This window comes from Protomyctophum bolini (genome assembly GCF_963924005.1).
Source record: "Protomyctophum bolini genome assembly, chromosome: 12".
Lineage (NCBI taxonomy): Eukaryota > Metazoa > Chordata > Actinopteri > Myctophiformes > Myctophidae > Protomyctophum > Protomyctophum bolini.
This window is the reverse complement of record NC_137873.1, coordinates 29,972,600-29,996,272: the sequence shown is the minus strand read 5'-3', so window position 1 is coordinate 29,996,272 and position 23,673 is coordinate 29,972,600. Positions and strand designations below refer to the sequence as shown.

The 23,673-nt window shown below is 41.3% G+C and overlaps 2 protein-coding genes across 3 annotated transcripts in view; both read left to right on the top strand.

Annotated features, from left to right (window-relative positions):
* Positions 1-11,651, top strand: part of LOC308324985 (laminin subunit alpha-3-like) — a 79,075-nt gene extending 67,424 nt beyond the window's left edge. Inside the window, exons 62-77 of one of the 2 annotated variants that reach the window (XM_080777355.1) lie at positions 193-334; positions 428-526; positions 662-822; positions 1,746-1,863; positions 2,077-2,217; positions 2,346-2,476; positions 2,607-2,744; positions 3,112-3,232; positions 6,452-6,585; positions 6,908-7,088; positions 7,245-7,400; positions 7,731-7,896; positions 8,928-9,082; positions 9,274-9,367; positions 9,500-9,619; positions 10,304-11,651. In XM_080777355.1, the coding sequence (XP_080633481.1) occupies positions 193-334; positions 428-526; positions 662-822; positions 1,746-1,863; positions 2,077-2,217; positions 2,346-2,476; positions 2,607-2,744; positions 3,112-3,232; positions 6,452-6,585; positions 6,908-7,088; positions 7,245-7,400; positions 7,731-7,896; positions 8,928-9,082; positions 9,274-9,367; positions 9,500-9,619; positions 10,304-10,452 (2,206 nt within the window). In that variant the 3' untranslated portion in view covers positions 10,453-11,651. Of the gene's footprint in view, positions 1-192; positions 335-427; positions 527-661; positions 823-1,745; positions 1,864-2,076; positions 2,218-2,345; positions 2,477-2,606; positions 2,745-3,111; positions 3,233-3,856; positions 4,157-6,451; positions 6,586-6,907; positions 7,089-7,244; positions 7,401-7,730; positions 7,897-8,927; positions 9,083-9,273; positions 9,368-9,499; positions 9,620-10,303 lie in introns of those variants that run through there. The other variant, XM_080777356.1, reaches the window with a different exon arrangement.
* A 277-nt stretch (positions 11,652-11,928) lies between these two features.
* LOC308325520 (tetratricopeptide repeat protein 39C-like) lies at positions 11,929-23,088 on the top strand. The gene is made up of 14 exons (XM_080778041.1): positions 11,929-12,368; positions 13,791-13,839; positions 15,273-15,401; positions 16,729-16,840; positions 18,756-19,158; positions 19,903-20,071; positions 20,208-20,301; positions 20,761-20,868; positions 20,990-21,099; positions 21,188-21,311; positions 21,738-21,835; positions 21,926-22,030; positions 22,124-22,162; positions 22,444-23,088. The coding sequence occupies exons 1-14, from the start codon at positions 12,226-12,228 to the stop codon at positions 22,531-22,533; spliced, it is 1,773 nt and encodes a 590-aa protein (XP_080634167.1). The 5' UTR covers positions 11,929-12,225; the 3' UTR covers positions 22,534-23,088.
* The last annotated feature ends 585 nt before the right edge of the window (positions 23,089-23,673 follow it).

Sequence of the window (23,673 nt, the reverse complement as noted above, 5' to 3'; positions counted from 1 at the left end):
ATTTAATACTTTGTCACCATGGTGTCCTACTCTGGATTTTCCCTGTAATGAAGGGGGGAAAAAAACCAATAAATAAATAAACTCTCAGAAACCACTTTTGTTTTGCAGTACAGTAGATAGTACAATATAAAGAAGCAGTTGAAGACTGTCATAGTTGTTTTTTTTTGCTGACTTAATCTCACTCCAACCCAGATATATTCCTCCGAATGATGTTGTGTACTTGGAAGGCACTGGATATGGCAAGATACCTATACCTAAAAAGTCCACCCTCCGAATGTCTCAAAGCATCACCAGTCACTCAGAGAATGGCCTGCTCCTCTACATTGGAAATGAGGTACATTTGTATTCACAGCACAGTATTTCATACATTTGATCGAACTGTCCTGTGAAAGAATCCTGATATTAATTAAACGTCTCTTTTTCACAGCACAAATACTACAGTGTGACAATTGAACGGGGCTTCATTGTTGTCAACAGTAACCTGCTCCCAGCACCAGTTAAAAGTGCCAAGAAGATATTCCCAGCGGTGAGTGTCATAGTACTATTCATTCAGTCGTTTATGGTCACTTGTCCAGTTGTCTTCACCTCCTTGGAAAGCTGAGATGAAATTAACAATGTTGAACTGAGCTACAATGGCATCTCTCTTCTTTCCTCTCTTCAGAAACTGGCACAGGTTCTCATCGTTATTGAATCACTCGGGAGCAAGCCAGAGATTAAAGTCATTACGGCGTCCGAAGAAGTCGTTGTCGCCAAGGCTGAGTACACCAAAGGAGAGTTCACTGAATACTACCTCGGTGGCGTACCCCTAAGCCTGAGGGAAAAGTACGTGATTATCAGCCTTTCACCAAAAGTGTTATGTTTGAGGCGTTCGGGTGACGCATGGTGCCCACCACCACAGAGCCTAGGGGTTACAATCTTCTGTGGTGCGTCTGGCATGGCCCGGTCGCTTTGACGAACAACAAAATAAATCAGTCGCTACTTTAGCAACTGGTCAGGGGGTCTGTTCAGCGGGAGAGTGGAACCGAGAGGGATGTCGCTGTCCTCCGCGTGCGTTACTGTATGTCCTCCCGGTGAAATTGCTCACTGTGTCACGTAAAAAGAAACAGACTGGAAGGGTCACTCGTATCAGAGGAAACACGTGTTCACCGTCCTACACCCTCCCTAGTCAACCAACCAGTAGGGGTCAGCACTGCAGTGACATGGGACTACTGTAAGGGGGAATGGGCTATATGCACACAGAATAACTCTTCCTACTTCTGGGCCGCTTCCCTACTTCCTTCAGTTCACAGGTGTTACCGTTACCGATCATACTAATTAAGGCTCTGTTCCATTTAGTGTGCAGTGGTTCTCAAAGTTTTTAATTTCAAGCACTCCCATAACTCTGAGAGTGTACAAATGGAACCAAATGGAACCTTACTGTCAATTTGGTTCCATTTGTACACTCTCAGAGTTAATACACACCCATACAGGACCTTTTTTTGGAATCAACTCAAGGACACTTTGAGACACACTGGTGTAGCAGACTGCATGATTCCAGTGAGCCAACACGCACAATAGCAGAACCCTGACTCTGATTGACCAAAATGGAACAGAGTTCTTTCCAAAAAATGGCATGTGTGCATAGAGCCCATTGGGAATTGGCTTAAGGACTAAATGTGGGAGAACATTCATTTGATGTGTGCTAATACCTTTATTCATCCCACTGCACTGCAGAGAATAAATACATTTCTTGTTTTCTCTCACAGAGACAATATTACCGCAGTCCCTCTGAAAGGATGTGTCAGATCCATCACCGTAAACTCAGAATACAAACCCTTTGAGGAGAAAGTGGGCATCAGCAAAGGATGTGTGCCAGAGTTCCTGGTAAGACATTAACTTGCCAATATAACAGACCTGTTACCCTGCTACCATGAACCAAGCTAATAGTTTTACTATTTTTTGCTATTTGACATACAACAAATATAGGGTTTAAGTGGTTAATGATGTGCTGTTCCAAGCTGTGAGGCCTCCCTTCCCACAGTCCAGATGATGTTCCAAGTAATTGTGCTAATATACCATTTCCATGTTATTTTTCAGGCAATTCGTAAAGCAGAGTTCAACTTGGGGAGTTCTCTGTCAGCAGACCTCAGTGACTTCAGCCTGGCTGGTGATGTTACTGTCTCACTGGGTTTCAAGAGTACAAATGAAAATGGTCTCCTTCTGCAAAAGAGCCAGTCGGTCAGTCCTTCATTTGCATTGTCCTTCAATGTATTGCAAACCATTCATTTGTGATTTTTACAAGATAACAAAAACATGTTTTCAATCCACCCTATATAACATATAGTTCTATTTTCTCTATTTTCTAGGCCACTGGACTTGACATTGCTTTAGAAAGAGGCCATGTGGTCCTTAAGTCCAAAGACAAGGTCTGGAAATCGAAAGAAAAGTACCAGGATGGCCAATGGCATTACTTGACCGCAACCAAAAGAGCTCAGAGGTACAGTACATTAAGACTTATTTCATACAAATACCTATAATTGACATGAATGATCTATGTTATAACCTTCAAACCTGTCAGTGATACGTCTATCTAATACAGTAATAACTATGAACATCTTATCAAACAGGATTGAGCTGTATATTGATGATAAGGATGCGGGTCAGCAGCAGAGTTCCAGAGCAGCATACAAAGACACTGGAAGTGACTCTGTGTTCCTTGGAAAGGACACGTTCAAAGGCTGCCTCTCCAACCTCTACATGAGACGGTAATCTCATTTTCTGGAGAAAACAACCTTGTAACATTCAACAAATAAATACATAAATAAATCTTAAACCATATATACTCCGTTGGACTGGAGTCCCCAAGGGTCTATACTTGGTCCCCTCCATTTACGTTCTACAAGCTCACAACGTGTCACAAAACACATAACAACACTTTGCATTATGATGCATTGAGAGCTTGTAGGTTTGCTATGTTTTGCCTAGTATTTATTTTCAGCTATTATACCAGGCCCCGAATTGGGACGCTAGGGTTCTTGTTGATAAAAGCTACAGATTTTAAATTTTACATTGTCATTTAAAAGAGTTTCCATGGTATCTCAAGTCATATCATTTTCTTGACTGTTCCTGCAGGCCATCAAATCTGTTTGTAGCTGAGGACTTGAGCCGTTTCACTTCCAATGGAGACACCATGTTAGACATATGTACAGGTGACAGACCTCCGCAGTTGATGCTGGACCGCAATGCTAAGAAGGTAATTATATAACCTCGTGCCCAACACACACGCGCACGCATGCACACACACACACACACACACACACACACACACACACACACACACACACACACACACACACCGTATGATGTTTGATTAGAATTATGATGTGTTGAACATTCGCTCAAAGCCATCTGAAAGTGATGACTAATGGAACTTATACTTGGAGCACATGACAAACACTACAGATAAGTGGTTCTCAAAGTGGGGACCCCAGTTCCAAATAGACACTTACAGGTCTGTGTAACCTGTATAAGTGTCCCCCTCACGATTCATTGAGGGTGTTCCAAATGGACACTTACAGGTCTGTAAGTGTCCATTTGGTTCCATTTGTATATTTTACGAGGGGTCCTTGAAATGTAAAGGTTTTAGAACCACTGCTATATAATCAGAACATTGATTCACTTTGGCCAGCAGGAAATCAAACAAAATCATTTACAAGACTTTTCAAGTGTACTACTAACTTTGAAACTTTTACAGTAAATGTACATAGGCCTACAACCTCTTGCTGCTGAATCATAATTATGCTTAATCCCAGTCATGTCTGTTGTAGATCTGCATTTTAGTTGACATTATTTACACTAACTGCTGCTTTGTTTCCAGAGATGAAGAAAGGGATGGATGCCGTAAGGCCTGCAGATATTCATGACAATCTGATTCTGACATGAGAAACATTGTCACTTGGAAGGCTCACACCTTGTAGTAGCGTTACTGACTTTTGACTTTGTTTTTTTTTGTTTTTTTTACCTGGATTATTTTTGCATTGATTAATCTCTAATGTATTTAACTGCTAAACATGTTGCATGATCATAATATAGAATAGAATGTTGTGTCAAATGTATAATCCATTGAAACGCTCCAGTATTCTCTCAAAATATCAAAACAATGTGATGTCTTGAAGAAGTCACGTCTGCTCTCTTTTTTTCATATGTCTACTAAACAAAATACATGTTTCTAACCAGTCGTTCACAAGCACCTCATTTTAAAAAGCGTCATGAATCTAATGATTATACTAATTCACAAACATAACTGATTGTAAGCATAGATATCACCATTACCAACCGAATGGACTAAATTACTAATCAGTCACCCCTCACCCAGCCTGATCATTGCATCTTTAACTGCAATTCCCATCGGGTATGCCGGTATGGAATACATGGAGACTACATTAATTTAAAAAAGAACACACCTCGAACTACATCAAGCAAAGGGTAACTCAGACAGTAACGGCATGATGGTTTACTGTGAAAACAGAAAACAGCTAAGATCCTGCAGTGATATTTTCATACAAAATATACAAGAGTCCCAGATGAGTGGACCTTCTAAACATGCATTGGTTCATATTGTTGTTTCTTTCATTTATTGGTCACATAAGCACATACAATACAACACATTGATTCCATGTTAATACCCAGAATAATCGACCAGGTAACTAATTAGTGGCACCTAAATATTGAATTGGAGACCTTGAATTTGGGACCATATCGTTATTCGTTACAGCAATCGTTAATGATACTCATGTAAATGATAGCCTTTACATGTGTGCAGCAGATGTTTTCAAATGTGAAATGCAAAAAATAATTAGAGATTTTACTCACTTAAACCCTATATCCCACAGAGGTCTATAGAGGTCCTCTCCTTTTTCCCTCTTTGCCAAAAATAACCATTAGCAATGCAAAGAGAACTTGTACATCTACTATTCTTACTTTTTGTTTGCCACAGAATCGGGACACTAGGTTCATGTGGTTAAAATCCAGTGTTTGACTTAAGCCTGTGTTTGACTTTTAAACACAAAAAAGTAGCAAGATAATGTGTATTGTGTAATATGGAGATTGAGTGGTGTAAAACCCACATCCATTCAATGATGTTGGCTCTCATGTTAAGAATACTATTGACATAATAGCCACCAGAGACAAGATGAGCCACAAACATTTGTGTTGGCTAAAAATGTTTAAAACTGCACAAACAAGGATCTTCAATGTGATTGTGAAATGACAACCAGGTTCCTATTGTGATTCATCTCGTCTTGCAGTTGCCAGCGCCGCTGACACAGAAAACACTATGTGCTAAGATTTTTTTAGGGGTTGTTTTAATAATGTCAGTGATTTTGATATCCATCTCTTATTCACTTTGAACCTGGTGTCGCAATTTTGGGCATTTCATAAGATTCAAAAATAATTCTCAAACATGTTTCAAACATTTGAGCTCAGAACGTGCAATGTGAAGCATTTTGAGCTAGATTATTATTTTTCTTTTAATAGGGTGTGGTTAGAATAAGAATTAGTGGTAAACAGTAAACTGAGGGATTGCAGAGTACACCCAGGAGGTCAGGTGTGTCTGAAATTCCACAGAACTCCCTTGATCCTCCTCTATAATATAGAGAATACAAAATTGGCATGTGTAGACTAGAAACTAATACATTTAGCATGCAACAGTAGAACACTATGAAATTAAATACAGGCTATGTTTACTGTAGTTGAAATCATAGTGCCCGTGTAGTCACATAAAATAGATAGAAAGCCGATTATACCATTCATAATCTGATAACAAAACTTTATCCCTGATAGACCATCAATAAGAGAAAGAAACGTTTAGATAAACAGTCAGGCTCCGATGAAAACCTATGCTATAGTTACGGTGGCAGTGTTTCAGTAGGTAGTGCAGACATTTGGGAATCAGAAGGTCCCTGGTCCAATCCTCGGCTCCTCCAGGCTTCATGTTGAAGTGTCCCAGAGGAGCAAGACACTTCCCTAACAGCTCCCCCCTGCGCTCACCTGAGCAGTGCTCTACTACTGGGAACAATTGCAGAAAAGTTATTTCCCCTCAGGGATCAGTAAATACTAAATAGTCATATTACTGCTCAGTGCAAATTTCCTTTGACACAATGATGAAGTAGCACTATGACTCAGATGAGAATGGCATCATAGTGTTCATCACCCAGATGTGTTTCTGTAGCACCAGCGAATACTGTATCCAACATTGATCATTAGGCCTATGGGTTCCACTTACATGTGTATTTTGGTTTGTAGTTGACAATATTATTATGGCACTTGATCTTATCGTTCCTTCCCAAACTCATTCATTTTCAGTTCCAGGACGTTTGATGGAGAGTGTTGAGGTGGCAGTGGTGCAGATGCAGATCTATGTTTTTTCTGGTCTTCTTGTTGTGATGTGTTGTCGCTGTCTCTGTTACGTTAGGATGGGGTTATGGAGGCAGCCAATGGCAGCCTTTCCATGTGCGCCATGCCAGCCCTGGTCCAACATGCCTTCCACATGGGGGGTGCTGCTAGCAGGCTGACCTACAGACTTCCACCACAAGCCCTGCAGCCCAAGTGTGTAATTTATCTTATTCCTCTGCCACATCAAAGCATGCACATGCACATGCACGCACACACACACACTGTGACAGTGTGACACACACGCACACACACACGCACACACACACACACACACACACACACACGCACGCACGCACGCACGCACACACACACACACACACGCACACGCACGCACACACACACACACACACACACACACACACACACACACACACACACACACACACACACACAATCCCTCATTCACTCAACCATTCACTCACTCACCCACTCACTCAAAGTGTCAAAGTGATTTGTTCTGATTATTGTCCTATAGGCCCCACTTCTCGCTAGATGTCAGGACCCGCTCTCCTGAGGGCCTAATATTCTTCGCTGCCACCAGAGGAGGGCGCACTCACCTTGCTCTGTACCTTTCCAAGGGAAGGATCAGGCTGTCTGTAGGCAAACAAAAGGAGATCTTCAATCGTGAGAAGTACAATGATGGGAAATGGCACTCGGTCAGTTTGCTGCTTCACATCACAATAAGACATTAATATGTTATGAGACACAATGAAAATATTGATCCGTGTTATACTATTTGCATTGGATGCCTTTTCCCCAGTTAATAAATACATCCATTTCATATTTTTTTGCGGTGACCTCCGTACCTGCAGGTCATCTTCAGTCTGGAGAAGAAGAGGTTCCGATTGGTCGTAGATGGAATCAGGGCTCAGGATGGTCAGCTGACAAACGATGAGGTGGCATCCATGGACATCTTGTCACCTTTGTACCTGGGCAGTGCCCCTGAGGCTCTTCACAAAGAACTAAAGGTATGACATTACAGCCCGCACACACACATTTCGATTTCTTTATTTGAGTCCACATTTATAAAATACATTATCAAGGGCACAAATATTTTCAGTTGCTTCTGATATACTACGCACTCGAAACTTCACGTGTCTCAGTGCTTGAGTCCAACACACACACACACACACACACACACACACACACACACACACACACACACACACACACACACACACACACACACACACACTCTCTCTCTCTCTCTCTCTCTCTTATACGGTGAACTTTTTGACTGCCACATCTGTAAATGATGTATATGCCGTTTGACTGACGGTGACATTTTTTACTTTCAGTGGAAAATCCTTCCAAAGCAAAGTGTGTTTGGCTGTGTCCGCAACTTCAAGATGAATGGCGCACCTATGCCAGAGGCGAGCAGCAATGATGGCATTGGCCCCTGCTTCGAGGGTCAGACACAGCATGGGGCTTATTTCTCAGGGAAAGGAGCACATGTCGTTATAAGTGAGTACATTACTCAGGCAAACAATGCTGCTCTTTTGTTTGAGACATCAAAGTGATGTTTAGTATTAAAATGTGCAGTCATATGACGACAATGATAATGATGCCGTGATAGTGGTGATAAACTGCTACATCAGGCGTCTTTCTGGAGGGTCTGAAAATGGCTGTGGTCAGGCCCCTACTTAAAAAACACAACTTAGATCCCTCTGTTTTAGGACACTATAGACCCATTTATTATCTGCTCTTTCTGGGCAAAATCATAGAAAAAATTATCTTTAATCAGTTGATGTGTTTCTCCAGAACAACAAGGTATACACAATAAATTTCAATCCGGCTTCAGAAAGGGTCATAGCACTGAAACAGTGTCTTCTCTCGACTTGACTATTGTAATACCCTGGCCTACCAAAGAAAACAACTGACAGATTGCAACTTGTACAAAATGCGGCAGCTAGAGTTGCGAGCTGCTAGAGAGAACAAAAACTAAGATGAGAATCACATTTCACAGCCCGGTTTTAGCCTCACTAAAATCAATTTTAGGATTGATTTTTAAATTATTTTACTCGTTTATAATGGTCTTGCACCTTCTTATCTCCACGATTGTTTGCCTTAGATATGTCCCTAACCGCCCCCTCGGTCCTCCACTGCTCGAACTTCCTAAAAGGGTGGCTACTAAGATATGGCGAGGCAGCCTTCTGCTTTTATGGGCCAACGGCCTGGAATAAACTGCCACTACAGCTCAGACAGGCACCCTCTATAGACATTTTTAAGACACAGCTTAGAACTCATCTCTTCACTCTTGCTTTTAGTTGAGTTTTAAATCTCTGTTCTTATTTTTGTACTGATTTGCCACTGTTTTATGCTCTTTGCTATTGTCCTATTGTTTTACTGCCTGCCTGTTTTAATGTTTTTCTTGTTTATGTATTTATTATTTTTATCTGCTCTGTAAAGCACTTTGGGCTGCATTTATGTATGGAAGGTGCTGCTATATAAATAAAGTTTATTATTATTATTAAGGTGTTCACTGTTTGTTACAGATGACTCCTTTGCCGTGGGCTCCAGCTTTGAGCTGCTGTTTGAAGTCCGTCCAAGGAATCTGAACGGACTACTGCTCTATGTGGGAGACTTTAACAGGACCAGAAACACACCCAATGTGGACCACCATCTCAGCCTATACATGCTCAGAGGAGAGGTGAATATATTGGAATAGTCCCCGTCCCCCCCCCCCCCGTCCCCCCCCCTCCAATACACTATTGTATTGGAGTTCATTTGGTAACAAAGTAACATTGAGAAATAAACGGTATTAGTTGTACTCATTTTACTGTCAAACTAGCCGTTGTAGGATACATAATGCTCATAGTTTGGACCTACCCATGTCTACAGGTTGTGGCACAGGTGAGGAATGGAATTAACGAATTCAAAGCGTCAGTCACACCCAAGACCAACCTGTGTGACGGAACGTTCCATAAGATTTCAGGTAAAATGCCCACATTACTTTTAACAGGACATTATCTACTATAAACTGAGCTTTGAGATAATTGATAACATTCATAATAAAGGTCAATGGTGAGATGAATAATAATGAAATATAATCTGTGTCTGGTTTTAGTGATCAAGCAGAAAAATGTGGTGCAACTGCATGTGGACACAGTGGACAGTTATAAAATTGGCCCACCATCTTCCATTAACCCTTTGACCAAAGACCCCCTGTATGTTGGTGGAGTTCCTGGTAAGTGTTTTATTAACTGTGGTAAATGATAGATGCTTATATTGTATACAGCAGTGAATTCTGTTTATTTATCAATTACATATCTTCAATACAGTTTGCACAATAAAATCCTCAGTACTCAGAGTAGAGTAGAACTCTGACAGGGGACAGCAGTTGCTGCAAACAAGTTTGCATTTAACTTAAAATTCTGGACTTTTACGCATTATGCTCTCCACCTTTGAACATTTTTATTTTGCATATTTGACTTGTAACTGTGTGACGTGTAATTAATATTGGATATGTAGATATTTTTCACTGTGTGTGTGTCTTGTGTATATGGGATTAAACAGTAGCCTTTGTTGTTCAGTGCTATAGAAGCACATTCCACATGTTCTGTAGTCTATCTACTGTAGTCTCTCAAAATATCCTTGTGGCATTACCTCATACCAAATGTAGTTACTCACCCCATTTCAATGTCATATTGGAAATACAGAATGAGTTTAAAAAAAAACACCTCTGCCCTGGAAGTGTACAGTATATAAATAGACCAATATCATGTATACGCTCTTTGAAATAAACACGATTTTACTGCATGAGTGCAATTGGAAAGAAGAAAAAAAACATTACAGACTTGTCCGACTGTGAGAATACATTACATATAGTAAGTATTGAATTGAAATGATAACTAGGCTGTGTCATTTTCAGCTATGGAGACGAGCATACTGATGCTCCCAGTCACATCATCTTTTGTGGGCTGTATCCGGGACATGAGAATCAACAATGAGCCTGTCTCCTTCGAGAGGCTGTCTAGGGTGTTTGGTGCAGTCAACCTCAGAGAGTGTTCAGCAGGCTGAGATGAAAGCTTCGCCACCAAACGTTGGGACCATGTTCACTGGCAACCATGTGCAATCTGTTAGCAAGACAGAGAATGTGTATGAGTAAGAATGTACATGTTGTGTATGTTGTGTTTGAATGTATGTACTGTACTTGGAGTGTGCGTGTGTGTGTGTGTGTGTGTGTGTGTGCGACTGTGCGTGCGTGTGTGTGTTTATTTTCAAAATGCTATTTTGTTGGTCTGTATCAGGAAATACGAGTGATAAGCTTCTGTATTCAATGTTTCTATATTTATTTTGTGATATTGTTTTTTTTATTATAATTGCCCTTTTACCAACCATGTTTTAGTCCATCATTGATTTTCTGTCTACAACGTAATGCTACGGGTCCATTTGCTTCCATTTGTACACTCTTGGAGTTAAATGAACACAAAGGACTTTACTATGAGCAACGCAGCACTTTAAGAAGATGAATGCCATTTGCCATTCGTGATGGTGCTTTCATGATTACCAGCATCAATAGATGCTGTCTTTGTTCAATTGATTCTCTAGACTGGACCCAATAGTTTGTGTTTAAGTTTTGTATTATTTCCCGACCCATGCTATTCATGGCGGTGTTGACTTACCAGTATCTGACAAGTTCCTTTGAGTTAATGTTCTTCTTACATGAGCAATGACCATGTATAATTATGCATGTTATAACTGGTTTGAAATATACATTAACTCTTCATACAGAACCTTGAAATCACATAGTTTCCACATGTAGGCTTACTGTCACTCTGAAATCATATTGTGTTTGCACATACTAGAGAAGCTGTGTGTGAATATGAATGTGGTCACACAGGGTCGTCTAGCCATTGTATTGTCGTATGCATATCTATCTGTGGATTATGGTCAAACAAATGCCAAGATTTATTATTTAGGTCCATAGTCTCAGAATTCTGAGTGATTGGGACCATTTATTATAAGAAGCTTTAGGCCTATAGTTAAAGACAGAAAAACTAAATTCATTATGGATTCGCCAGCAAGAGTATACCTCAGAGTTGTGTGATAATGTGTGAGAGAAAATAAGTTGTATTATTCCTGGGTATAGTTTTTCCACATGCATTCCTGTTTTGTGACCACTGATGCTTTTAAGAGTTTACATCATTTATAAATGCTTGTCATTGCCATAATTTCATCTTGAAATTGTATATAAAACACAGCAGATTATGACTTTATAGATCTTCCTGTTGTACTTTTCGTACCAAAGTTTACAATAATTATTTCTCTCTCTGTCTCTCAGCGCGCTTAGTTGCAGTGTGTGTGTGTGTGTGTGTGTGTGTGTGTGTGTGTGTGTGTGTGTGTGTGTTTGTGTGTGCTCGCGCGCGCGTGTGCATGTGCATAAACTTGTTCTTAACAAGCTCAGTGGTTGGCTGGGTCTCAAACACGTAAGTTCTTCTATTTCCTCTCTAGTAAACACCCATGACATTACGCATTACTGCAACGGCATCTTACTATACGGAACTAAAGACAGCAGCCGGGCTGTCAAAACGGTGAACTCGTATTTCATGTATTTTTTAACAAATCAAATCGCCTATTTGTTTAGTAAGGGATGGGCGGTTAAAATGTGCACTTACATTTGTTAGGAGCAGCACTGGGGTATTCTGTCTGCAAGTCCACCAAAAAGACGCACCTACACCCTTCCCTTTCCTTCCTACAGCCCGCGTTCAGTTGCATTTCCTCGCGCTGTGTGTCGGTTCGACAGGCGCGGTTCGACACCCGGGTCCACTCCACATCCAGCAGATCATCTCAATGGCCGACACAACAGAACCATCATCCGAGCAAAGCGCCGAGAAAACGGACACTATTGATGATGCAGAATTGGCGTTGAAGGGGATTAATATGTTACTCAACAATGGATTCAAGGAGAGCGACGAGCTCTTCAGAACACACAGGTTTGTGTGGCTGGCTTTCCTCAAATCATTGTAGTCTGTTTTGCACCTGTGTTGCCGGGGAACCCAACCCACGTGTTGGTGTTTTCCCATAGAGTCTAGAGTACCGATTGATCAACCCAATCAGTATTGTGTTCTTATATTTCCATGTTGACCGCAATATTAATGCACAATGATTGAGTAGTAAAATATTAGACTAGCCTGCAGCAGCAGCAGCAGTACATCAGGGAGGCTTACAAAAGTAGGTCGATCTATAAAGTCGCAAAAATGTAGGCAGGTCTTCTTCACCAACACCCGGGCTCAAACATTCCGTGTGGGGCTTTCTCATGCTATTGATGCATACCTCCTGAGCAACCAGGCTGCTTTTTCACCATGCTTTTCACTTCATTGCTTGGTAGTTGGTACCTCTATCTACTATCTATCTATCATCCCTAACTGTTAATAGAATACCACACACGTAGCCTACAGTGAAATATACACGTTGCTTGCTCCATCTTAATGTCCATGATAATCCTATTTCTGAATGATTTTAAATAAATAAGCAGAGTTCTAACAGAATTCTATTGGTTGCCAGTCAGTCGTGTGTGGAAAACAACAGGCCAACATTCCTACCATGCCACTGAAATAAGCTCAGGCTCAGCTACTGTATGTAAAATAGTTTGCTGTGTTAAAGCTATAGTCACATCTTTGGTGCACATCATTGGTTATTATATCTAAGTAAGTCGGCTGTATTGTATGTATTGCTTAAAAGGATGAGGTGTTAAATAAGATCTCACACTCATATTATCCTGTATTTTTAAACTGCTATCCTGTCATACCTACATCCATTACATTATTCACCATAACTATATCAGTACCAGACTTGAGACCAGTTGTTATATAGATAATATAGAGTGATTTAGAGTCTTACTAACTAGTCTAATTGATTTTCAAAATAATTGATTGCCCATTATGCCCAATCAAACATAACTGACTAATGTGTTGAATGCTTTTAATTTGACTTAACTTAATGACATAGAAGGGCATGCTATGTGTGTGCCCTGTCTCCTGATGTTAGCTTAAATGTCATGTCTCCCACTAATTATATCGACCACCGGGCTTCCTACTGTGGTTGTTGAATCAGCAACAGAGATTAGGGAATTGGTTCTCTTTATTAAGATGCTACAGTATTGCCCCCTGCCCTGGACCTTTTGGGCTTGTAGTGTATGAAAATCAGATGGCTTCATGTTATTTTGAGTCTATAATCTCATTGTCAAAGAAGTGAATAACTTGCTTTCATAGTGTACCAATTCAGAGAGTAGCCCATTTCCAGAGGCTGCGGAAGGAACATTCCTTGCTGTTACCCATGCTAGGCACTGTAGGCACTGCTTTAAAAAAAAATATTTTTTGTAAGTGTAAAATTGTTTTTCATATCCCCTCTACTAGGAACAATAGTCCTTTGATGAGTTTTGGAGCCAGTTTTGTTAGCTTTCTGGTGAGTAGAGACGAAACTTCCTATTACATCATTCTGCTGACACAGTTAACCATAACTATCTATTTATAGTCATAAAAAAACGGAAGTGAAATTTTAATGATTCCCTCTGCAGATTTATTTTAATTTTTTTCATTTTTTTCTTCTCCAAATGTGGAAGTAGATTAGACCGTTTCCTCCGGGTGGTTCTAAACACCACTGAGCAACTTCCACTGAAATGAGTAGCGGGGGGGGGGGGGGGCTTTCGGTCTGGTTCGGTCTGGTTCGGTCTATCCTTTTTATTACTCTATGGGAACAACGCTGATTCCTTCCTGGTTGTGGGACAAGGCAAGGGCATACTCGTACTGTATGACAGGATTATGGGCTGAGGAGGACCTTATTGAGGGCCATCCAATCTCCAATCTGTGTCCGACTGTCCGTGTGCTCGGCAGTAAGTCACTCGGATTCGTTCTCGGTGGGAGTTGGCTTCCTCTATGGCTGCACGTAGTCATTATCCTGTTTGTGATATTCATGGACAGGATCTTGAGATGCAGTCGTGGAGGAGAGCTAAGGGTTGCTTCACTGCTTTTTGCGGATGATGTGGTCCTGACGGAAATGCCATCATCGGTCTGTGACCTCCAGCTCTCATCGGGGATACTTTTGCCGCTGAGTGTGTAACAGCTGGGATGAGGATCATCAGCATCTCCAAATCTGAGGCCATGGTTCTCAGTAGGAAACTGGTCGATTGTTCACTGGGTAGGGAATGAGGTTTTGCTCCAGACTCAGAACTGCTGCTCCTTCACGTGAATAGGAAAGGAGCCAGTTAAGGTCGTTTGGGACATCTACTAAGGAGGGATGCTTCCTGAGTGAACGTGGAACGTCTCGGGATAACCCAGCATTAAGTGTCTAATGTTGCCTGGAAAAGGGAAGTCTGGAGCTCTTGCTGGAACTGTTGCCCCTGCTACCCAGCTCCAGATCATAAGCAGTTGAAGATAGATGGGTCTGGCAAAAGTTGTGACTGGAAACTGTTTAAAATAACAACATAGTATATATTTTTGAAACTTTATCATTTCAATTTCTGCTGCTGAGCAAGCTGAATAACTAGTAGTGGGGGTGCCAGCCAGACATTCACTGCATTTACCTCGAATTCTCAGTTGGGTGGAAGCATTTGAAGATTGTAACTGTCTCGAGATGTTGAAAGTAGTTAAATGTATCAGAGAGAGGTGACTGTGCAAATGGCATTCATTTGTTGGAATTACTTTGCTGACCTAGTGGAATTTGCCTTTTGATGGTCTGATTCCTTTTATTTTTTTGGGGACACACACTTTAAATGGGATGGCTAGTGGCCCTTGGCTTGGCTTTAGCTGTGGATTGGGATCTTTTCACAAACTGAAATCTTGCACAGCTCGTAAGCATTCGTTGCACAGTATTGTTTCACTGTGCATGTCTTTTTGTAGAATGCCATGATGACATTTGAGGAGGAGAAAATGCTGGTGGCCTATGAGGACCTCAAAGCTACCGAGAAACTGTGTGAGAGTGACACTAATGGAGTCATTGAAATGATCAGAAACAAGATGAAAAGAAATGTAAGTGTCCAAAACCTCAACGGCAACACAGGGTACACTGCAAATATACTACTGACATTATCCATACACAAAAGCATCTCTTAAAGCTGCAGTCCATAACTTTTTAGAATAAAGAGTATGGTAGAGAATGTTAATACAATATAACTAAGGTCGCCTTCACACCAGAAAGCTTTACTGCGATTAAAACGAATCCTGCTTCACATTGTCGGAAACTCAGAAAGTGCGCTTCGTTTGGCAGGTGTGAAGCTTCATTGGAATCCTAATGCGCATCAAAGAACCGCATTCTACGAGGGTTTCGCTTCACTTCCAATCGCACTTGATTTAGATTCGTAGATTCACACATAGATTTATGTGTGAATGCAATCCGCAGCAAATAAAGGAAATGAGGCGGGTGGCGGGTGAGGAGCTAAACACAGTTGGAGACGGAGAAGGGATATAAATTTTACGCAGTGCAAAGATGTCCCGTTAGTAGCCGTTACCGTGGATAGATGTGGGCTAAAGACTGAAGCCCTCATTGAAATATGAAACTATAAGGACATTAATCAATTGCTTAAGGAAGCACATAAAAACACTGTAGTGTACAGAATATTCAGTCCATCTGTGCGTAAACACGGAGTGTTGTCACTGCTGTCACTGTGTGGGGAGGGAGTGGGGACTTTCTTCACCTCGATATACTTGTGCTGCTGTCGGCTCTGTGCCTCCACATGCTCAAAAGAACAGTGTGTGCAGTCTGTGCACGCAAGAATGGCAGAGGGAGAGGGAACAGAGAGACACACGTCTAGTCCCCTACACACGTTACCCTAATTTTATAACTATTACTCAAAGTATAATTTTAACCATAGATTACCATCCGAAGTAGGTGTGAATGTGACCTATCGTAACAACAGCAGTGGTTGACAGTGGTCTCCCTACTCTACTATTGCGACATGGTCTGGTAAGATCACTGCTGTTTGACAAGAGGTATTGCTTACCTCGCCTTCCCAAACAAGCTCCCTGTTATCACAGAGACCACAAGGACTCTTTCTGTGATATCCTTTTGGTCTAAGTGTTTGACTGTACTATGTACCGTTTATATTTCTGCCTAATAAAGTATTCAACCACTCACTCAACAGTAAAAATGTTGGCACTACTATGAAGGGACCCAGGTTTGACTTCTGGATAGGACATGAATGGATTGCAGCTTTAACCCCACTCCTCTCCTACCAGTCCAAAATAAATGACATGTTTATTTAGTTGAATACAGTTTGTATAGAAAATAAACTCGGTGTGTCTTTGCAGTGTTGGGCGGGGAAAAAAACGTGTGTGTGTGTGGCTTTCTTGTGTGCAGATGGATCAGAGGTCGGGGGTGGCAGTAGTGGATCGCCTCCAGAGACAGATCATCATAGCAGACTGTCAGGTTTACCTTGCAGTGCTGTCCTTCATCAAACAAGAGCTGTCAGGTAGGTCATGATGAAGTCACAGCCTGGGATTAATACTATATTTAGGTTTTTCTTTTCTTTCAACCCTTATTTTGAAGAGCCAAATATCCGTAACTGGATGTTAAAATGGTAAATGGTGCATTTATATAGCGCCTTTATCTAAGGCGCTTTACATTGTGCATTTCATTCACCCATTCACACACACATTCATACACAGATGGCTGCGGAAGCAATGCAAGGTACCAACCAGCACATCGGGAGCAATTTGGGGTTCAGTGGGCTTGCCCAAGGACATGTAGACAGGAGGAGCTGGGATTCGAACCACCGACCCATGGATCATTGGACGACCTGCTCTACCTCCTGAGCCACAGCCGCCATATTTTTCCATGACATATTAAAATGTTGTGTGTGGTGTCTTGACCGGTTGTTCTCTCGCTCGGTGCAGAAAAAACCCGACCGCGAGTATCACAGTGCCTGCTGTCGGCCGTTGAAAAACCTCGTTTTCACCAGAAACGACATTCATTGTGCCGATTTTGAGATACAGGCCATTGAAAGTAGCACATAGAGTGCAAGTGGATGCACTCTATGTGCATTATCTCCATGTCTCCATGAGACATTATCTCCATGACTCCATCTATGACTGCGTACAAAAATGCTACTTATGTTATAATAACTTAATATTCAATATCGCTGCAGTACCTATGCAGCCTAATCGATTCAGCACTGCTATTCAGCCCTGCCATATTCTGACAGTAATCCTTGGTTTCACTTTCACGTAATTCTGTGTAATCAATCCACACCAGTGCTATAGTAATTAATCTATAGTAACGGGGACTCTGTGGGGTTGAATTAATTACACATCAAACAAACCATGTGTGATGAAGCAAATTATGTGCAAATGCCATGTCACCTGAATACACAACACTGTAGACAGCATCTCATCACACATTATCTTTAAAGTTGACTATGTTTGCGTGCCAGCGTACCAGCTAGCAGGACATTGCAATTGTTAATACTAGGGATGTCAACTATTGATTAATTGATCATTGATAACCTTATCGATCGATTAACCAGTTAGTTGACAAGTGTTTAAAAAATAATCTGATCATGTTAACTGAATCTATGCCAACCACGAGATATCTCATGTTTAGCTATTAACAACATGCAGACGGCATTACATTCACAGAAAAACGCCCAATGATAGAACCGCAGAGTTCTTTTTTTTATTTTTTATGATCAGTACTTTATTTTAGATTTTTTACCAACACATAAAACAGAGAACTTAAAATACAAACACAAACGACAACAGCAGAGTACGTATTCATGGACAGACAAGATAGATAAGATAAACAAATAGAAAAAAAAAGAAATCAAATTAAAAATGTAAAATAGTTTACATTATTTACACGACCAAACGCAGCATCATCAACCGTATCACAATGTGTAGTAATACAATAAACAATCAAGAGGGCATTGCCTGACCATGGATCACACCAAGGGACCTGCAACATGACTGAGGAACACGTCCCACTTCAGATCATATTTATCTAACTGATTATTCATCTTAAAGGATAGAACCGCATAGTTTTTTGATTAATTGTTAACTGTTTATAATTTCTTAACAGCCATGAATCGATAAAACACATTCTGGACGGGAAGCCCTTTTGGTGTTTTAACTAAGCATTATGTTATACTTTAGCTATTGAAAAATAGCAGATCTACAAGCTCATAGCGTGCCACTTGGTGGCGCGCTGTGAGCTTGTAGATCTGCTAAAAAAGAATTATCGTGAAAATGCGGCACAAATCTTTGAATATATATTGTTTCAGAAGACTTTTTTTATTTCGACATCAGGCCTAAATGGTTAAACGATTAACTATTAACATCCCTAGTTAATGCCTGTCTATTTATATGACGTAATGTCTGAAACCCTGACAGCATACATCAAAGGAGGCTGGCTCCTCCGTAAAGCTTGGAAGATGTACAACAAATGCTACAGCGATATCAGTCAGATGCAGGAAGGCGGCAGTAGGAGGTCCTCCTCAGACCAACGTGGGTCCAAAGTGTCCTCCTCCGCCTCGGACCAGTCCTTCCACAACCAGGCCGCTCGGCCAAGGCCGACCCCCTCCCAGCGGTGCGACGGCGTCGGCCCCGAGGCCCTGGAGAGGCTGAAGGGTTCAGTGAGCTTCGGCTATGGCCTCTTTCACCTCTGCATCTCCATGGTGCCGCCGCACCTGCTGAAGATCGTCAACCTGCTGGGCTTCCCCGGCGACCGTCTCCAGGGCCTGTCTGCACTCGCATATGCCAGTGAAAGTAAGGACATGAAGGCCCCCTTGGCTACGTGAGTAGGTGTCCCAGACATCCCTGTAAAGCGCAAACGGGGTCATAACATGACATCGGAGGCTCGGAGCATGTTCATTGATTCCTGATGTTTATTGTGTAAATTGTAAATTGGTGTAAAGAGCGGTGGTGTCTCTCCTGGCTTAAGTAAGTTAGCTTGAGACGGCGCCCCTCCGTTGCGGTAGAAGATTCCATGCTCTCTTATTGATCATAACATTTGTCTTACTTCCTACTTGGTGGTGTTTGTGGTGTATGTGAAACTCAACAGTTTCCCACGACTGAGTACGAAGCAAGATTATAATAGTAATTTTGTCTTGACTTTGTTTGGCCAAATTGTAGAGCCCGACCGATGCGGTTCCCATCCTAGACAACCTATGATACCGATGTTTTGAAAAGAGAACTTGTTAAAAAGATTTGATTAAACTTCTAAAATAGCTGATCTAACTGTGAAAATGGTAGAAGAAGAAGAGAAAAAAGGGGGGTGAGTGGTGCAACAGCGCCCCGTGTTGGTACCCTAAACATAGGGACACAGGGACACCAACAGGGACGGACACCAACAAGGACAGACAAAGCTGGGCATTAGAGTGGCTGCACCACTCAAAAAAAATAAAAAAATAGGGTCCTTTGCATTAAGATTAATTAATAATATAGGCTACTATATTATATACCGTACATTATACTATAATACTGTCTCAGGAAAATTCTACAATTCTCATTCATTATGGTTTCTCTGCATGTCATGCAGGTTGGCCCTCTTGTGGTACCACACAGTAGTGCAGCCCTTCTTTGCTCTGGATGGCACAGACACACAGGCTGGGCTGTCGGAAGCCAAAGCCATTCTTCAACGCAGAGAGGCTGTCTACCCAAACTCCTCCCTCTTCATGTTTTTTAAAGGCAGGGTGCAGCGCCTAGAGGTAAATGCCAGTTAAACGTAAACCCCATTGTTTATCGCAATGTGGCTAAAAGGTCATTCATAGTTGATACTCAGCTCAAAGTATGGTACAGCCTGTCACATGCTATCATTCACTCCATAAACATCTCCTTTTCCAGTGTCAGATCAACGGTGCATTGACGTCCTTCAATGACGCCTTACACCTGGCTTCTGAGCAGAGGGAAATTCAACATGTGTGTTTATATGAAATAGGTATTGTTTTTACTCACAAGACATTTCACTTTTTTGTTGCGTTTGGTGACTTTGGTCTTTTTTTGGGGGGTTCTCCCTCCGACACCCCAAAGGCCTGAACTTTAAACAGTTTATTTGTGGTCGGGGCATTTCTGAATAATGAGAACTCAAATAGGCCTCTGAATATCCTGCATGTACATGACTGTAACAGTCCCAGCCAATCTCACCCCCCAGGGGGAGAAGCAGAGAAATATGTAATTGTTTCATGATTAAATTGTCTGTATCTGTGTAATATGAAATTAGATTCCATGCAAATGTCTTAGTTGCATAATAATAAGCATTATCATTCATAACCAGTACCACAGTTTGTTCATCTATAATATGAAACTAAATGAGATGTCGGCATAGAGCTGGTTTAGAGCGATACTAGGGTCCATGTGGTTAGCCACTGTGACGACACGTGACCCTTGATGTTTTCAGGCTGGTGCAGCATGATTGAGCTGAGCTACGGAGAGGCCTACAGAGCATTTGACCGACTGAAGGCAGAGTCCCGCTGGTCACAGTGCTACTATGCCTATTTAACTGGAGGTACAGTGGCAACGGTGCATAGATATACCTGTCCTGCATGGATTATGGCGTAGACTTTGAGCATTGTTGTTCTTGTGTGAGGAGGTTCCTTGCTCACTGTATTGCGGTCCTGACTGTGCAGTGTGCCAAGGAGCCACCGGTGACCTGGAGGGAGCCGCGGCAGTCTTCAAAGATGTCCAGAAGCTTTTTAAGCGCAAGAATAATCAGATAGAGGTGTTCTCCTTGAAGAGAGTATGTCACCACTCACCACTTCATTCTTTTCTAAACAAATACGTAATTGTAAGAAATAATCAACTGTGTCTCTCTCTCTCTCTCTCAGTCTGAGCAAATAAGAAAGCAGGGTCCATCTAAAGACCTGTGTATCCTGGCTGTGATTGAGATTCTGTACCTGTGGAAAGCACTTTCAAATAGCTCTGTCTCCAAACTGCAGACTATGACACAAGGTACCGTACTGCAATGGTTCTCAACATTTGTACAGGGATCCCCTGGGGCCTTGGTGGAGGGGGTTCCAGGGGGTCCCCAGCTAAATTATTGATTGGTAACCAAATTAACCTTTACATGGCTGTAACTCCAAGAATGTACAAATGTTTAAACTCCTGGTTAAATTAACATCCTGTCTAGATTGGGATCCCAGAGATAAAAATCATATCAAATGAGCATAATGCATGTCAAACTGGGGGTCCTTGAAATTAAAAAGACTAAGAATCACTGTTCTACTGCACTGTCGGACATGTACAGACATGTGATGCAGTAACACAATAGTCAAGGTCCCTGCACTCTGCTGTGTTGGGATTTTCTGCCCTTTCCCTCGAGAAACGTGTCCAGTGTGCACTATTGTATGGATAAATCATTTTGTCATCTTGTAACAGTTTTGCAGGGAATTGCGGATACCTCATGCACTGGCCTGAAAAATCTGCTTCTTGGATCCATACACAAATGTCTTCACAACAAGAAAGATGCCATTCAGGTACAAAATAACAAATAACGGTGTACATCTCAATTCTCAATACATAATATATATAATTTATATATACCATGCTATCATTCATTCTTGCAGCATTTCCAGTTGGCTGCAAGAGATGAGGTGGGTCGTCTTAGCAACTCCTATGTGCAGCCATATTCCTGTTATGAACTGGGCTGTGTATTACTGGACAGCCCAGAGGTACGTACAGTAAATGTGTGTGTCTGTTTCTTTCATCTGAACATGCAGTAGTACGTGTTGTGGAAGTACTCTATGTTTCTTCATTTCTTTCAGTCTGCAGAGAGGAGTACTGCACTATTGATCCAGGCAAAGGTACTGTGGCTCTGTTTTTACCGTTTGACATATTGTATAGTGTAGCCCCCAGCCAAGACCCAGCCCGCAACAGCCCTGCCAATCGGGCTCAGCCCTATTGGCACGACAGGTTGCGCGTTGGTCTGGCGAGTGGGAATCCCTGCTTTCCTCGCAATCTGTACTCTTTTTATTTTACAGTTTATTTACATTCTGCGTCAGGATTATACCACGTGAGAGGTGATCATTTGCTTTTATTTATTAATTTGTTATTATTATAACTTTTGAATGTATGGATTTTGCAGGAGGGCTACGCTGGCTATGACTTTGAGAACAGGCTCCATGTCCGTATCCATTCGGCACTGGCCTCAATGAAGGCTGCAGCCCCACTTTGATTAAGCTTTTCAGGCACCTTGGAAAGAGCAGGGAGCAAATGTTTTTTTGATAAGCAACCACAGCCCTCTGAAGTTTGACCAAGTTGTATTCATTTCAGCACACTTTTTTTTTTACATTAGTATGTATTTTACAGTAGTCTGGGACTAATGGCCATTGTACTGTATACTGTAAAATTGCGTTATTGTAACATGAGTAATGCATTTTATCCAGTTTTAAATCGGGTATGGATTGAGTTAGTATTGAGTCAGCTATGTTTGTTGGATAGTTGTGGCTCAGAGTATGATCATCAAGAAGTTCATATCAAGCATTTGAAACGCATGTATAATGAAAGGTCCATTGAGTTACTGTTACTTTGCTTCTGACAATCTATCCATCTTGGTGTTGGTAAAGTAATTTTAAAAATGTTACAGTAAATGTTTAATTTATTTCGTTTTGCTAATGCATACAGACAAATGATACACTGTCAAACCTGTGTATTATCCATTGTATGTTTTTGAGGGTAACTTTTACAGTAGAAAAATGTTGTAAATGTAAATAAAGCATTTATTAAATTATCGTACTGTCCAGTCACTTTTCAGTAGCTATGGGTTTTCATTTATTGAATTATACTACAAATATCATGTTTACAGTGCATAACGTTTTGTACCATACATGAGCAGGGTATAGTATATTCATGTCTGGGGCCCACTAATTTATCTATACCGTAGACCCCATTTGAAGAGTTTGTGACTGGGACCCCCATGAGGGGGGGGGGGGGGGTCTAAATTAGAAATGATCCATATACATGTGGTCAAATCTGTTCTAGGTGTAGTACACAAAGGAGCAGCTCAAAGGAAATAAACTATTCCACGATCTCCGAATGTAATGTAAGAGTCATACAGTTACAGAACTAGAACTACCTGTATAACGGGTGTTGGTAACAACTAGATAAATATCTCCAACATTCTCAAACAACATGACTGTAAAACTATTACACACATTTTATTTTCCAAAAGGGAGCCAAACTGTTATGAAAGAGGCAAATTATTTTATTTTGAAGGCAAATGCACCCAGGCAAGTACTTCCTCTCCGACATGATGTGTTATTGTTGTACAAGCAGTGCCAGTGAAACACTGTTGTCATTCTTCTGGCTGAAACTA

What these genes read in the sequence shown, in the direction of transcription:
- LOC308325520 (XM_080778041.1), top strand. Translation starts at nt 12,226, where the DNA reads ATGGCCGACACAACAGAACCATCATCCGAGCAAAGCGCCGAGAAAACG. An exon ending in CATCAAACAAGAGCTGTCAG is followed by an intron (nt 16,841 to 18,755) that starts GTAGGTCATGAT and finishes AAACCCTGACAG; the next exon opens with CATACATCAAAGGAGGCTGG. An exon ending in TGTGTGTTTATATGAAATAG is followed by an intron (nt 20,302 to 20,760) that starts GTATTGTTTTTA and finishes TGATGTTTTCAG; the next exon opens with GCTGGTGCAGCATGATTGAG.